The 17,423-nt window shown below is 41.7% G+C and overlaps 1 protein-coding gene across 1 annotated transcript in view; it reads right to left on the bottom strand.

Moving 5' to 3' along the window:
- Positions 1–17,423, bottom strand: part of Pld1 (phospholipase D1, phosphatidylcholine-specific) — a 140,495-nt gene that overhangs the window by 84,085 nt on the left and 38,987 nt on the right. Inside the window, exons 9-11 of the mRNA XM_013016155.1 lie at positions 11,207–11,359; positions 9,017–9,166; positions 7,625–7,708 (exon numbers count right to left, since the gene is read on the bottom strand). Coding sequence (XP_012871609.1) covers positions 7,625–7,708; positions 9,017–9,166; positions 11,207–11,359 — 387 coding nt within the window. The remainder of the gene's footprint in view (positions 1–7,624; positions 7,709–9,016; positions 9,167–11,206; positions 11,360–17,423) is intronic.

Here is a 17,423-nt window from a genome sequence, read left to right on the forward strand (position 1 = left end):
AACCAGAAGTGGAGCTGTGACTCAAAGTGCTAGAGCACTAGCCTTGAGCAAAAGGGCTCAGGGACGGCTCCCAGGCTCTGAGTTCAAGCCCCACAGTCAACAACAACAAATAAGACTTTCCTTCTTAATGGAACACACACACACACACACACACACACACACCAACACACGACTGCAAGTACATATGCGCAGGAACACAAGCATGCCACACCAGCAGAAGGCACTTCCAGCATCAGGCTGCATACACTTGAAGAGAAGCAGCCACATGAAAGTTCTCAGGGAAAAAACCAGAGTCCTCTGCAATACACAAGTCATGTCCCCAACCTTCAGCACTTTCCCAGTGACTGAGACAAATCCTCACTGTTCCAGCCTCCTTCAAGTGATCAGAAAGCAGCCCCAGAGTCTACAGGGCCCCCGGGGGGGGGGGGCTCTCTCTCTGAACAGGGAAGGAGGAGGGACCCAGACACATGAAACTCTCCAAAGGCAAGAGCAATCCCTGGGCTCTTGTTCCCTAGTGGGGCCACAGACAGCTAAGAAGACAGGTCAGTCACCTCTCCCCTGCAATTGGGTTCTCACTTGGTGGGAGTGACATGCACACTTTAAGGTCCCTGTGGAGAAAGAAACACAAACAGGGGGTAAAAGCAAGCTCTTCTCTGAAATCTGAGGCCTGGAGGATTAAAGAAAGCCTCCAGAGAATTCCCGTGGGAACGGTGTCCTGCTTGCTAAAGTTCTCCACACAGGAACTAGACACATGGGAAGAAACCATTACTGTGCTCTATTTCATTCAGTGAAAAGAATTGAAAAATGAAGTTTCCAAAGGAACAGAATGGGCTAGGACCACTAAGGCAAGAGAGGATTCCACACAGCATAAATGCTTATTATACATTTCATTTCGATTAGGAAAAAAGCCAAGAGGCAATTATAGGCAAACAAGAGGACACACAGCAACTAGTGAAAGATCAAAGAACATGAAAATAAATCAATTTTAAGTAGGGAAAACATAATGGTGCACCTTTGACTCTCTGAAGGTGAAAGATAGCAGCTAATTCTGAGGCCTGAACTCAGGGCTTTGAGCTCTTGCTCAGAATTTGCACTCATAGCTAGTGAGAGGTCTACCACTTGAGCCACAGCTCCATTCCTGGATTTTTGCTGGTTAATTGGAAATAAGAGTCTCTCAGAGTTATCTGACTGTGGGGAAGATCTTCAGTTCCCTGTCTACTGAGAAGTTAGGATTATAGGTATGAGCTACCAGTGCATGCTCACTACAAATCATTTTTTTTTATTTTGGCCAGTAAGGCTAGTGCTCTACCACTTGAGCCACAGCCCCATTTCCAGCTCTTTTTGTAGTTTATTGGAGATAAGAGGCTCATGGACTTTCCTGCCCAGGCTAGTTTTGAACCACAATCAGAGCTCAGCCTCCTGAGTAGCTAGGACTACAGGTGGGAGCCACCACAAGCCGTTTTGATATATACATTAATTATGCATGGGGCAGCTTCAATTTGAGGGGATGTTTTAATAGTTTTTTCCTACAACTCACTTGGGAGCAGGATATTCTACTGGATATTTTGAAAGAGTGGAAGAGAGGTCTCAAATAGTCATAAATTTTAGAATGCAGGAAAAGACAGAAGGATACTTGAGCTCTACACAAAGTGTAATTAGTGGCCACATGGCAGGGGAAGACAGTAATGACTCTCTGGCTATAATATATCAAGACTGTTTTTACTAATAAACAAGGTTAAAAGAATGGTCTAATATGACATTTTACTGGACCATGGACATTAGTAATCCTCAGATGCAACATTACTGTGTATCATTAAGAAACAGTTATAGAAATGATATCTGGGAGATGTTATTGAATACAGGATATATCTGAATTTCAGAGACCACAGATGTTAATATATGCCTTTATGTAAATTCACCCTGTAGAAGGTCCTATAGCTTTAAATATTTTTATGAAAAAACAAAATGTTTAAAACCAATAAAGAGCAGGGCTCTTATTTAGGTCAATAGAAAATGAAGCAATTACATTAAAAAGTGAGATGGAAGAGACTAATAACTAAAATGGAAACGAGCTAAAAATGGAAACAAAGAACAAGAGAGATGGGCCAGGTATAGTGTCACATACCTGAAAACTCAGTTACTTAGCCCAGGCAAAAAGTGCAAAATTCTAAAAATAACTAACACAAGAAAAGCTCTAATAAGTTGTTACTGTTTCCAGCCACCCCCTCTCCCCCCACCTTGGTGCCAATCGTGGGGTATGAACTCTGGGCCAGGGAACTGTCACTGAGCTTTTGTGACCAAGGCTGGTGCTATACTACTTGAACTACGGATCCACTTACAGCTTTTTTTGGTCCTTAATCAGAGATAAGAGTCTCATGAACTTTCCTCCCCAGGATGGCTTTGATCCTCAGATCTCAGTCTCCTGAGCAGCTAAGATTGCAGGCATGAGCCACTGGTGCCTAGCTGATATTGTTGTTTTAAAAAAGAAGCATAAATTAGCCATGTGATAAAATAAAAGGACAGGAAATTACTATGTGGCCTATAGACATTAACAAACATGAAAATAATATTAAATGGATAATAAACATTATAAATTACGATAGCGGTATGTGTGATAATTTAGATAAAATGGACAAGTCTTTGAAAAACAAGTTTCTAAAATGGGAATGAAAATAGAAACTCTGATGAACCCCATATATCTATTAAAAACCCAAACTCATACATAATTTAAAGTTTTCCACAAAGGACATTACAGGCCCTGACACTTAACAGATGAAAAATTTCAAATATTTAAGGAAGGAATGTTGATCTTACCCAAACACTTTCGGAAAATAATGGAGAGAGAACATTTACTAACTCTGTTAACATTTACTCAGCTAATGAGGCTACTCCAGCTGATAAAAGACAATGCAGGAAGAGAGAAATGCACTATCTCCAATAAACAGGAAAGTGAAAATCTTGACCAAAACCTAGAAGCTGATCAATAGGACAACAGACCATGGTCAAGTAGGATTACTTTAGGAATGTGAGGTAGGTGTAAGAGTTTAAAACAATCAATGTAATTTACCACATTGGGAGGGAAAATTAGAGAAAAAGAAAAGACCAGTTCAAACAGTGAAGGAAAAACTGACAAAATCCAATAGCCATTCAAAATAAAAACATAACAAATTGTAAGTAGAAATAAATTGTCTCAGTAAAAGGCATCTATAAAAAATGCCTCTCACATTACATATGTTATAAAGCCCTGAATGCTTTCCTCATAATTCTGGGAATAGTACATGGAGATCTATATTACAAATTCTATTCAACATTATCCCTATGGCTCTGGCCAATGTGGTAAGGGAAGAAAATAAAATACAAAGCATGTCACTTTGAAAAGAAGAAGCTAAATAGTCTTTAGTCATAGGTCACATGATCATAGATGGAAAAAATTCCTAAGGAAGGTACAAACATGGCAGCCAGCATGAATAAGTGAATTTAGCAAGATATGTGATTTATATACAAAGGTCAACTGTATGTTTAGTTATTTATGCTCTCAGTGACTGACAAGAAAATGAAGTCTAAAGTATCACAACTATATAAAAGGGAAGAAGTACTTAGTGACAAATTTCACAACATTTGCATAAGATCACCACACAGAAATGCACAGTACTGAGAAAAATGAAGTAAGTTCTAAATAAATAGCGGAATGTATATTGTTCAATTGAAAGGCTCAATACTGAAAAAGAAACCCAGACCCAGAAGTGTATAGACTGAATGGCATATAGACTGCTTTTCTTTCTTTAGTTCTGTGGCCTGGACAACACCTCAAAATAGTATTGGCACAGAGAAAACTCTAGAAGTCCTCTGGCTCGGGCTTGATGAGGGAGATGGGTGATTTGTGCTGACAGTCTCCCTCCTTCTCTCTCTCCCCTCTCTCTCCCCTCTCTCTCACTCTCTCTCTCTGTCTCTCTGTCTCTCTCTTTCTCACTCTCTCTCTCTCTCTCTCTCTCTGTGAAGGGAACTTTGCACCAGATGGAACAAAGTGTGATGTGTGTGCCCAAGCTGGCTCTGCCCAGTGGTGCAGAGCTGGTTAAATCAAACTCACCTCTCTAAACAGTACTGAAATGAGGAGCTACAGGGAAGTAGAGAGTTCCTGAGAGATCATGGAGGGGGGGTGGAGTCCAGAAAAGCAACTTCAAAAAGGTGCTTATCATCTTCTGACTTAGCACAAGCTGTCCACTGGATCCTAAGAGTTTACAAAGCTGAGCACCTGGGTTCAGTGTGGCCGCTAGGTGGTGCAGTGTATGTACAACAGATCAGACCACCACAGCAGAGACAAAAACAAAAAAAGTAAAAACCCACAAGTTACATTAAAACCACACCCCTGGTGGGCTGGGTTAAACTTTCTGCCTAAACCCAAATAAGCCAAATGCTGACCAAAACAAAAGTAACATTAGATTCCAACAATACTAAGAGTTATAATATTAAAATTTTCTAAAGTATCAAATTACTGCAGAAATCACGAGGAAGCAGATGTCAACAGCAAGCTGGATGTTTATCTAGTTTAATTTCCTTTTAGATGAAACAATGTTAAAAATAAGGGAAACACTCATGAAATGACCAGAAAATAAGTCTCCATAAAAAAAAACCAGAAGATACTAAGAGAAGAAAATTTCAAAATGAAAATTTCAAAATGGAAAAATCCACTGCTCAGTGGGTATCTATTACTACAATAAAGATAATAGAAGAATTCAGCAGTAAATTTGAAAATAGACAAATGGAAATTGTTCACTCTAAACAACAAGATATTTCTTAATGAATAGGGCCTCACAGACTGTGGGACTGTATTTAACAAGCAAAACAAATTTTCAAAAACAACACTTTAAAAATGTGTTATTAGAGTTGCAGAAGAAGGAAAAGAAGAAAACACAAAAAAATCTGAATAATGGTGAGAATTACTCAAATTTGGTTAAAGACATAAAATTACAACCAGAACCAGTGCTCAAAGTACCTCAAGCAGAATAAACTCAAATATATAACCAAACTGAATGTAAATTAAACAGAAGGAGCATTTGAAAGCACTCAGGAGAAAAACAACATATTGTTTAGGAGGGGAGTCAATCACTAAGTGACTGCACATTTCTTATCAGAAATCATGAATGTAAAAGGTAATAGAACAGTTACTTTTAATTACAATATATAAAGATATCCAACAACTGAAAAGACAAACAGCCCCATATGTAAAAAGATCAAATGGTACTAGGTACTGGTGACTCAAGCCTGTAATCCTAGCTACTCAGGAAACTGAGATCTGAAGATCCTAGTTCGAAGCCAGCCCAGGCCTCCAATTAATCAGCAGAAAGCTGGAAGTGGAGGCATAATTCAGGTAGCAGATGCCAGCAATGAGCAAAAAACCTAAGTGAGAGCACAATGCTCATAGTTCAATCCCTAGTACCTACGCCATAAAGAAATTCTGAACATGAAAAGGAGGAGGAAGAAGAGAAAAAAATGTGACCATATATTTCCAAAAAAGTTAAGCAAATGTCCAAAGAGCATTCATGTGCCATCATGAAGACAGGCTGCTGATACCAAATAAAACCAATACAGTGCTAGTGCACACTCTTTGGGACAACATCTGAAAAATACCCTTGTTAACGGGGAAGTCACCATGAAGATTTCATTTCAGACCTAAATGTAGTGAGAGGTTATCCAAGTGCAGTAATAAATAGAAATCATCCGATTCAGTCTCTTGTTGAGTGTTAAGAAAAATATCATTGTAGGTTCCATCTCTTTATATATTTGCTTATGTCTATGTTTCAGTGTTTATTGTCTTCAAAAGGGATATTATTTTCTTGCAAAAAGCATAAAAGATTATTGGCTTGGGAAAAAAAACATTCTATCTCTGTCTTTATCTCTGTCTCTCTCTCGCTTCTCTTACACACACACCCACATTTGCCAAACTTGCAAAAAATATTCTTAGGGATATAGTGCTGCATTAAGATTGACTTTTTATTGCCTTGTGTTTCAAATATATTCAACAGCATCAACACAAACCTTCTAAGTGCGAAGCCATATTCCTTTGTAGTAAGTGAAAAGACAAACTTGGACCAGGATATGAAGACCAGGACTAAGTTTAGCATCACAGAAGCATCAGGGACGTGCCCCCTTATCTAGTCACTATAGATGCTGCTGCTGCTGCAGGACCCTCCTCTACTCCAGGGATAGGACAAGAAACAATGGGCTTTCTCTCTGGCACCAGTGATGGGGGTGGGGAAGGAGTTGCTAAGCACCCTACAGTGCACAGGACCACTCCCATAGTGGCAAGATGGAAGACCACTCAGGAATTACTCCACGTGAGTGAGTCAAGCAGAAAAGGTCAGATAAGTTGATGTTAGGGAAATGAAACCTAAGATATGTATTCAAATGTTTTTTTTCTTTCATGTGATTGTTTCTAACACATTTATAAGATATTCTTTGTTGCTTTGTATGTCCCTCCCCCACAGTATAACCCCTGCTTTCACTTATATGATGTTGGTATAATTTGTGGAGGGGAAGGGAAAAAACAAATAGTTAAAACAGGGATACAGGTGGACCCATTGCAACAATGAGATGTACAAGTCATTATGTCAAAAACGGAACTTTACAACTTTGGTTTGGGGGGTAGATCAGGTGTGGGGACATGGGAAGGGGAAACAAAGGAGGAGGCAACAATGCTTGATAAGAAATGTACTCATTATCTTGCCCATGTAATTGTAACTCCTCTGTACAGTATTTTCACAATAAAAAAAAGAAAACCCATGAAAAATCAGTTCACCTCCCTATTATTTCTCAACCTCTATCTTCTATAGTTAAAAGAAAATAAATTACAATGCTATTTCCAAATTTCATCTGTAAGATCATATTTGGAAGGAAATAGGCTACAGACAAATAAAGAGCATTTCAGGCAACTAAGAAGATCCCAGAAAGAAATCATATTTTAGATACTTCCATTTCATCTGGACACTTTTAGTCCCTACAGTGAGTCTTAACTGTCCAGGCAGATGGGAACTCAAGCCACATTACAATATTCTCACAAACTTTAAGAGCAAAAATTTCAAAGAGCCAGGGAACTTTAGGTCCATGGCTTTAGTAAGCAATATCACTTCTACAGATGATCTTAAAGAGGGTCTAAAAGTTAAAATCTGAGTTATCACCAGAAGAGTTGGCTGGGCCTGGTCATTACCGAAGACATTTGAATTGTAACAGACAAATGAAAGATTTCAACTGCAGAGAGACAACCAGAAGTGTGGTCACTGGACCAGATGGCAAACATGCACAGAGGAGAGACCCCCCAAGGAGCATCAGCTTCTGTCCCCTCCATAGCAACACCTAGAACTGGCTAGTATCCACTACGATAAGCAAGCACATGGGTATCTGCTTCCAACCAGAAAGGTAAAGATGAGGTCGTTCAAGCTAAATATTATAAGATTATATGTTTAGAGGCCCAGTTTGTTTGAATATTGGAGGCTATAAGTAGTTGGTTGTGACCTGGGTCAAACTATCTGTGGACCCCACTAGTTTTCATGATGGAGGGTTCTGAATGAACATGGCACCTTGGTCAATTGTAAATATAGACAATTAATTTTCTTGGGTGAATACTAACCACCAGTCTGTGATAAATATCTCCTCGCTGGCTTCTTCCATTGCATTTGCCACGTCTTCAAAATATCCCTTGGCGTTAACATACCTGAAAGACAGGGTTGGGGATTCTGTTTTTGGATGACTTTGTTCAACAAAGCAAAATGAAAATGAGCATAGCCTACAGTAAAACAAGACATAAACGACACTGTCTGATCTATAGCATCGTCAGGTTTTTGCTCATGTGCAAAAGGAAAGTTAAAATTAAAAACACAACATTCTGCCTATCACCTAGGAAGGGCAGAAGGCAGAGAGACATAAGCAACCTAATTCTTCTCTTCTCAGAGAACAAATGGACTGAGCCTTATTATCCGAGGGGACAGATGAATTCCCCTATCCTGTTGAAACTTTGGAACTGAAAAACAGATTTAGATCCATGGCAGACAGGCTTGGTATGATTTTTATTTGAAAGAAACATCTCAGCAAGAGACTACCTTACATTAACCAGCAAAAACTCTGGCTACCAGGTATGGCTTAAGTGGTAGAGCCAGCTGTGAGTAGGCAAGCCAAGCAAGTGCAAGGCTCTGAGTTCAAACTTCAGTCGCATAATAAAATAAAATATGGTGCCAGGGGCCAGTGGTTCCTAGCTCCTAGCTAAGCTACTCAGGAGGCTGAAATCTGAGGATCAGGGTTGAAGTCAACCCAGGTAGAAATGTCTGTGAGACTTTTATCTCCAATTAACTACCAAAACTAATATAGAAGCTGGGCACTGGTGGCTCATGCCTGTGATCCTAGCTACTCAGGAGGCTGAGATCTGAGGATTCCGGTTCAAAGCCAGCCCAGGCAGGAAAATCTGTGAGACTCTTATGTCCAATTAACCACCAGAAAACTGGAGGTGGGGCTGTGGCTCTAAGTGATAGAGTATCGACCTTGAGCAGAAAGAGCTAAAGTACAGTGACCAGACCCTGAGTTCAAGCTCCACAACTGACAAAAAAAAAAAAAAAAGCTGGAAGTAGAAATGTGGCTCAAGTTACAGATCAGTAGTCTTGGGCAAAAAAGCACAGAGACAGCTCCGAGGTCTTGAGACTGGCACAATGTGGGGGTGGGGGGAAGACATAGTAGGTAGTAAATTCGATTCCCCAAATTATGGGTAATGAGCTTTCACTTTATATCACTAAAAAAATATGAAATTAGCACTAACTTTAAAGTAGCTAAATTCACAGTGAAAAATCTTACAAACGAAATTAGGGAAATGACTCTTCAGTCACATGTCCTCAGCTTCAGGATGGCCTCCAGGCGAACCTTGTTTGATACAATTCTCAGGGTTTTGAAAGTATATTCCACGTGAATTTATACCCCTGTGACTTCAGATGGCTCCCATGGACCCCTGGTGAGCCCGGGAGAAAGAGCTCCTTACCATTTGGCTAATGTGTTCTCCTGGATGGCTGCATAAGATCCGAATCGGTGATCTTTGAGAAAGTTGGTGCCGTGTTTCTGGATGAACTCTTCTATGGCCCCTCCCCACCACCGAGCGTGTCGGTAGCTGTTGCATTTTAAAATAAGTGTCCTTTAATGAAAGGGAAAGTGGTACAACATTGTAAGTGTGTGTGGAAATGTCATGATGAAATCCACCCCCTGCCTAACTAATGTATGCTGATCAGCATTAATAATATCAAAGACAAAATGTGGGCCAAGTGGTTACTGTGTCATTTGAGCATGCCCTGTTTGATTTGGAACCATGGCAAACGAGTTGAAGTCCATCCCTGGGCATCTGGAGAGACCATCCTGATTATGGTTTAGGAGAGTCATTTCTTCTCCTTGCTAAGTCCTCCAAAAGCTAAGAAAATGCCATAGTTCATCCCTCTGATCCCAGAGCAGGCTTTAGAAGATCATGAGTCAATTCCAACTAGAGAGAACCTCAGAGGACTTGCACAGAAATTGGGAAGGAAAACAGCACTATCTCAGCTACTGCATATGGTGTGAAGCTAAGAGGCAGCCATCTTGTTCCAGTGAAGGAGCCAGCTGTAGGGCTGGGGCAGATCCACAAATGACAGAGAGAAGAAAAACAAGCCCAGCATGGGTGACTGACTCCCTCGGGTATAAACAAGTTTGTGTTTTTCTGGCACAAATAACTAAACTTGAAAATTAATGAACAGCTGAAAACAAATTTTAGAATAGATTACAGAAGGCCAGGTAGAGTAGCCCACACATGTAATCCTAACAAATGGGACCCCATTGGGGGGAAGGGGGAAGGCAGCTCCAACCTTGGAAGCTGGGGAGCCAGGATGAAGAGGCCAGGATGTACTGGGAAGAAGTTGCAAATAAAGCAGAGATATGGGGCCTTGAATTACCCCTGGAGTTGTTGGAGCGCATGTGCCAGGAAGGAGTCTGGGGAAACCCAGGAGGAGGCTGGGGAACCTAGCCTGGAACAGATCCATGTGGCCATGAAGCTCATACAAGAAAGAGAGGGAGGGGAAAGGGAGAGTTATGGGGACCAATGTGAATGTGGCCCAGCCCTTGTGGGCCTGTGGAAAGCAGGAGATAGGGGCCAGCCGGGAGGCTGAATAGCATCATCATGGTGTTTCCAATGACAATCTGAAATATTCCCTTCTCATAGAGAAACAGGATCTTGATACCCACAGCCATACAGCATGCATTAGTCATGACATGTGTATCTTTGTATAAACTGTGTAAAGATAAATGATATAAATTCATATACATGAGATATAGAGATGAATGCAGGTACATACACACACACACACAGGGCATGATTATTATCTTCCAGAAAGAAACATATCAACACACATGTACTCAAGAGTAAAATATAACATATAAATAACTATAATACTCAAGTGTATATTTGAACTTGAGTATTTTTCTCAAAAATCTATATATAAGCAGGATTTCTATAAACCACTTTTTAGATTAAAAAAATTATTATTGGATATTTATTGATTTATAAATGAAAATTTTATTATTTTTATACCGTAAATGATTACTTTTTGGCTACTTTGGTAAACTGGTAAATGGAGTAGAATGTTTTGTTAAAGTATTGACATACAGAGTCATTAATTCTGATTGTGTTATATAAATGGTACTCCATTCTTACAAATATATTCAAGGCAGCCAGTTGGGGTGGGGTACACCTGTAATCTCAGCACTCAGGAGGCTGAGGTGGTAAGATCCCAAATTTGACGTCAGCCTGAGATACATAATGAGACCTTGTCTCAGAAAAAGCAAGGGCTCAGCCGATACAGCACTTGCCTAACGCATAGAAGGACCTGGGTTCAACTACCAGTGCAGAAAAACAAGACATGTCTTATTTGTACACATACACACACACACACACACATATATATATATATATATATATATATATATACACACACACACACACACATCTTGCTTTCCTGCATATACATATATATACACATATCTATAAGTGTATATACACACACATCTATTTCCTCACTTCTGATTCAGGATGTGTTCTAAACAACAATTTTCTAATATTTATTCAACTCTCTTCTCCCTTAAAGCTGAAAGAAAACCTCTGTTTTTAAGAGACTTTGACAGGAATATTTTCTTTAATATCTGGCATTTCTACCTTGAAAGATTATCGATCCGAACGCCGTACTTGGTTTCTGTCTCCTTCCGCCCCACCTTGATCTGGAACTCCTTGTCCACCAGCAGGACAAAGGCGATGGCCCCGCTGTCAGGTTTCATGTAGAGTAAGAAGGAATCTTTCACTATCAGCCACCTGCATGAAGGGGACAGACATTTTATGTGAACCTGCAAGAATAAATGGTTAGGACACTAGCAGACAGTGTACTAAAACAGTGCTCTGTTTTACATGGGGATTTATTGTTTAAAAATCACTAAGAAACAATGGCTGGGGATGTGGCTCAGTGGTAGGGTGCTTACTGAGCATGTGTGAAGTATTGAAATAGAAGGAAAAGAGGCAAGGAAAAGAAGGCCGAGAAAATGGAGAGTGAAGGGAGAAAAGTAACATTATCATGAACGCAAATACCACTACACCATTTCTACTATATTTCACCAAGAATTGACAGTACATTATTCAACACAGCTCATTAGTTCATCAGCCTCTAAGGGTGCAGCCCTGGCATGGGCATGGGTCTGGTGGTGGACAGAGGACCCCAGCCTTAGAAGGACACATTAGGTTGCTGTTGACTAATTCACTATCATGGAAGAGGCAAACACATTTATTGGTCTAAAGAAAAATTCCCACTTACAAGACCCAGCCAGCAACCAGTGTTTCACATTGTCTGTTGTTCCTTACACATTAGTTGTGGTTTAAGAAATGTTGAGAAGCTGGGCACCGGTAGCTCATGGCTGTCATCCTAGCTACTCAAGGAAGCTGAGATCTGAGGATCACAGTTCAAAGCCAGTTTAGGCAGGAAAGTCTCTAAGACTCTTATCTCCAATTAACTGGCAAAAATCCCAGAAGGTGGAGCTGTGGTTCAAGTGGTAGAGCACGAGCCCTGAACAAAATCAGAAAGCTCAAGGATAACACCCAGGTGCTGAGTTCAAGCCCCAAGACTGGTTAAAAAAATGAAGAAGGAGGAGGAGGAAGAGGAGAAGGAGGAGCAGGAGCAGGAGGAGGGGAAACCTTTGATAAATATTAGCAGAACAAGCATACATTACTGTGCTTTACAGTGACAACTCAGTGAGGGTGGGCACAGGCTGGCACCAAGGATGAACATCCCAATGAGTCTGTGCTTTAGAAAGGATGAAGGGAAAGAGGGCTTGGTACAGATTGGTACCCCAGTCTCAGAGAATTTCTAGCAAGTTCATGGTTGTTGACTGGGCTAGCATCCACTTTCTGAGCAGTAAAGATAAAGGTGGCAGGTTCACACTGATCATGGGGAGAGCAAGAAAGAAGAGACAGGAGCAGATTACAGTGTGTGCTTGCATCACTTGGCATGCCAATACCATATTTATCAGATGGAAAGATACCATGTATTTCCCACTGCCTGTCACTGCATGCTGGTCCAATGAACCCATTCAGAATGGAATAAAGCAATGAAAGGCATGATGTGACACATCTGATAGAGCAAAGCACTCTGGGTAACTGCATGTGGCAGAGCAGGTACTAGGGCTTGAACTCAGGGCCTTTTGTTCTCTCTTGGTTCTCTCCCTCCAGGCTTACACTCTGCTACTTGAGCCACACCTCCACTTCCAGCCTTTTGTTGGCTAATTGCAGATAAGAGTCTCTTGAATTTGTCTGCCCACGTTGGCTTGCATCTGTTATCTTCAGATCTCAGCCTCCTGAGTAGCTAGGATTATAGGGGTGAGCCACTAAAATGGCTCAGACATGTAGCTACAGCTGAGCAAACTTGACTGAGGCAAAAAGAGAAGATGGAACCCCATTTATAGGAAAGTTCCCTCTTTTGTCTGGCCCGTGGTGCAATCCAGAGAGCAGACATTGTGACCTTGGCTCGGCTGTCTGGCATTGCTGTGTTACACTACTGACCAGGAAGGGGCTTGGGCTCTGGAAGCCATACTGGCAGCTAACAGCCTGGGAGCTATGTCAAACACGCTGGACATGCAGCTTTGCCTGTGTGGAAGTCAAGGGGATGTGAATGCCATCAGCTAGAGCTTGGACCAAGCACGCCCAGCATGGGTACTGCGAAACAGATAGGAGAAATATTCCAGAGACCCACGCTCCTGGCGTAATCCCAGGGCCAAGGGCAACAGAACATGTACTTAGGTAGAAGAAGCACACAGGTGTCCTTGTGCGGGTGTGCAGGGTGCAGGGTACCTGCTATTGAGGCTCAGCAGTGGGGGGGAGGGGGAGCAGGAAGCAGGCTGTGTCCACCCATCAGAATGGGGAGCTTTGCTCTCATTCACACGGAGACTCCAGTAATGGAAATAAAATGAATGCATTCTGCCCAAGCAAGGCTAAACCCACAGGTGAGTTGCACCCTAAACGGAAGCTCCCTGCTCCCCCAATGTGGGCAGGCTGGAATGCCATTTGTGAAACTCTTTTCATGCTTGCCCTCCCCTTGTTTTTTGGTCAATAATTTTTCTTTCTTTCTTCCTTCCTTCCTTCCTTCCTTCCTTCCTTTCTTTCTTTCTTTGTTTCTTTCTTTTTTGGTTTGTACTAGGACTTGAACTCAGGGTCTTATGCACTCACTTAGCTTGTTTTCTCACAGTTGGCACTCTTACCACGAGAACCATGCCTCCTTTTTGTCATAGTGATCCAGTCTTGCAAACTTTTCTTCCTCAAGCTGGTTTTAAACCACAGTCCTCCACATCTCAGCCTCCTGAGGAGCCTCTTTAACAGGAGGCAGAGGACTGGAGCTCTTGCCCTGGGGTCCACCTCCCCAGGCTCCAGTCCCAGCTCCGCCCTTTCTTCAGCTAATTCCTCTGCTGTTCTCTCCCACTGTGCTTCAGACTTGCCAAGCCTGCTCACTTTCTAGCTTTCATATTTGCTGTGTTTCTGTCTAGAACATTCCTTCCAGATCAGCCCACAGAGGCTCTGATATTGCTGATCCGAGCCTTAGCTTAAACATCTCTGTATAGGAGACCACTGCCAATCTCCAAACATGGTCCTCCATTCCCGTGTAAGTAGTGGTTGCTGCAATGCGTCACAGTGTGGACAACAGCATTTAAACCCGGTCACTGCCTAAAATGTTCAGAAATGCATTTCTTAACATCTCCGCAGTTCTCTCCCTTAAGGCATTATTTCAGCTGAGAAATTCAACTTCTAGTCTATGGCCAGGTGCAGAGAATTTGCTCTTAGAGCAGATGTTGGACACCGTGGGAGAAAGTGTTTCCAGAAATTGTGTTGTAGGGTTTCCTTTCTACTTGCCCTGGGGACAGGACGGCTCTTAAAGGGAGTTGGAGTTTAACAGCTCTGTTTGCTTTATCTCCATGTGTCAATCCAGGATAAACAAGGGATCAGGTAGCTTTCTGTCTCACATGATACAAAAGAGAGCTGTGAAAGTCACCTTTGAAAGTGAATCCCAAGCCACACACCAGTAGTTCACGCCTGTAATCCTAGCTACTCAGGAGGCTGAGATCTGAGGATCGTGGTTCAAAGACAGCCTGGGCAGGAAAGTCCGAGGGACTCATCTCCAATAAACCACCAGAAAACTGGACGTGGCCCTGTGGCTCTAAGTGGTAGGGTGCTAGCATTGAGTGAAAAAGCTCAGGGACAGCACCCAAGGCCCTGAGTTCAAGCCCCAAGACTCACCAAAAAAAAAAAAGAAAGTAAATCCCAACAAAATAAGTATTAAATAAAATGGGCACATAAAGAAAGGGAGGACGGGGCCATTTGTGCAGACATGAGTTTTTGTATATACCATGAAATTGAGAAAAATAAGGGAAAGGGTGAGTTGGGAAGGGTGGGTGAGAATACTGAAAGGTGTGATCAAGATACACTGTATTCATAACCTGCATCCTTGAATGGCAATTCCTTTGTACAACTATCTAAAGATAATAAACATATTTCTTAAAGTAAATCCCACTTAGGCATGGATAGTCTGCTACAATGAGAAACTTCCTAAACTAATCTTGTCAGCTAAACGTTACCATTTATATGATTTTTTAAATCCATCAAATGTGATTCCAGAATGATGAATATGGATGCAAGGCTTTAATTTTCACAGACTAACACAATTTAAAATATGATGCATTTCCTTGTAGGAAGGATTTTTTTTATCGTACTGGTTGAAACATGATTTAACATAAAGTTTTTAAAAGGGCATATTTCTTTTAGATAGCCAAGTCTTTCCCTTGCTTTCCCTGCTCCTATTTCTCACAGAAGTTATAACTCAAGAGTCAGCTCCTCCTGGAGCCTTTCCTTGGCCTGGTGTAGTGGCTCATGCCTGTAATCCCAACTATTTCAAGAGAAGGAGACTGGAAAAGTTAGCATAACCCATCTCACCCAAGTTGGGCACAGTGTGACATAAATAGGCTAAATAGGAGGATCGTGGTCCCAGGTTTGTTCCAGACAAAAATGTGAGATCCTATATAAAAAAAATAACTAAAGCATAAAAAGAGAGCTGAAGGTACAGCTCAAGTGGTAGAGTACCTGCTTAGCAAGAATAAGGCCCTGAGTTCAAATCCCAGTGCCCTTACAAAAAGAAGCTTTTCCTTGTACAGCTTTTCCTTGATTGTGTGTTCACTAGCCCGCAGCCATTTTTCTTCCAAAGCTTTCATCACTCTTGGGATTTTTATCAACTTCCTTCCTGCCAAGCTCTGGGAGAGTGGGATCTGGCTTACACAATGGCTATAACACACCCATGAATGACCCAATTCACCACCAAAGCTTCTTTCTGTTTCCTGAGTGGCTGCTTAGCGGCGGGGTACCCCTGAGGTAAGCTGGAATGAGGCTGAGATGTCTCCAGCAGCTCATCAGGAGCTAGCAGGGAGGTGGAGGCTGGAGGAGGCAAGGAAGTGCTGTGGGTGGTGTTACAGTCACCTTCCTGCTGGACTGCTTTAGGAGACGGCTCAGAACATGCTGAAGCTTCATCACAATCCAGGAGAGAGCTGACACTGAGTCAGAGGAAAGGATGGTAATGTTGGCATTTCTATTCTGCCCTGAACACCAGCAGGGAGCTCTTACATCCCAGAGCATCTCTGGATAAAAGACCATTGGTGCTTAAACACTGGTTGGAGATGCTGTGGTTAGACTAGCAGCTGACTTAGACACAGAGATCCAGCACAAGGAATCTGTGCAGGGTGGCAGAGGGTTGGGAGAGGCCTGGGCTGGGACAGGGAGACCTGACAGGAGTAGGCTGGGAGTCCTCCTTCCTAATTCTGCTGCATTGGGTTTCTACTTCTGAAGGCCTGCATCTGGTTGCCATGACAATGTGCAGCTGGGACATCCTACAGCGGCTCTCCCCTGCTCTTTCTTCTACCCTTCCTCACTCAGCTTCCTGGCACTACCCAACTTCACAAACTTCTGTGCTCCCATAAGCTCAAGTAAGTCATGGGGTTCCTCATAATTTGGGGTGAGAAATCTCAAGTGGGAGTCTCTGGACTTCCTTGATATCATACCCCAGATTTACTCAAGTTAAGGGTTCATGTGATAACAAAAAACCATTTCTAGAATCTTACTGTCATTTATAAGAGAAATGCTCTGTTTTCTTCAGTTTAATCTTCTGATCTTTGCCTTGTAATTTCCAAACTCAGAAAGTAAAAGCCCAATTTGATGGTAATTTCTCTCGGTCATATGGTTTTTTTTAATGTTTAGAAGTAGATCACTATGTTAGTTTTATATGCTTTGAATATGCACAATGCTCAATTCTGCATTTACATATGAGCTCATTTACCATTTTCAAGGGAATTATACAGAAATAAAAATTATATATGTATACATACACATTTCTTTTTTTTTTTTTAGGTTCTGAAGTTTTAACACAGGTCCTCAAACTCATTCAGTTTACCAGCTCATGGATTGTATACTACCACTTGAGCTGGACTGGTGGCTGATTAATTATGGATGGAATTTTGAGGATTCTTCTACTTGGTCTGACTTCAAACCTTGATCCTCTAGATTTCTGCCTTCTGAGTAGGTAGGATGACAGTTATGAGCCCCTAGCACCCGGCTTGATGTTGAACATCTGTTCATCTGCTCATTGGCTATTAGCATCTCTTCTCTGGCTGACTGGGTTATGTTTGCTTCCTTCCTTCCCTTCTTCCCTTCTTTCCTTCCTTCTTCTCTCCCTCCCTCTCTCATCTCTCCTTTTATTTTTTGGATTGAGAGTCGAACCTAGTTCCTTTGCACATTTGAAGCACCTACTCTACCAGTCCACCCTTCCCTATGCCCCCTCCTGCTGTTTTTTAAAAATGTA

This window comes from Dipodomys ordii, unplaced genomic scaffold (assembly GCF_000151885.1).
Source record: "Dipodomys ordii isolate 6190 unplaced genomic scaffold, Dord_2.0 Scaffold30, whole genome shotgun sequence".
NCBI lineage: Eukaryota > Metazoa > Chordata > Mammalia > Rodentia > Heteromyidae > Dipodomys > Dipodomys ordii.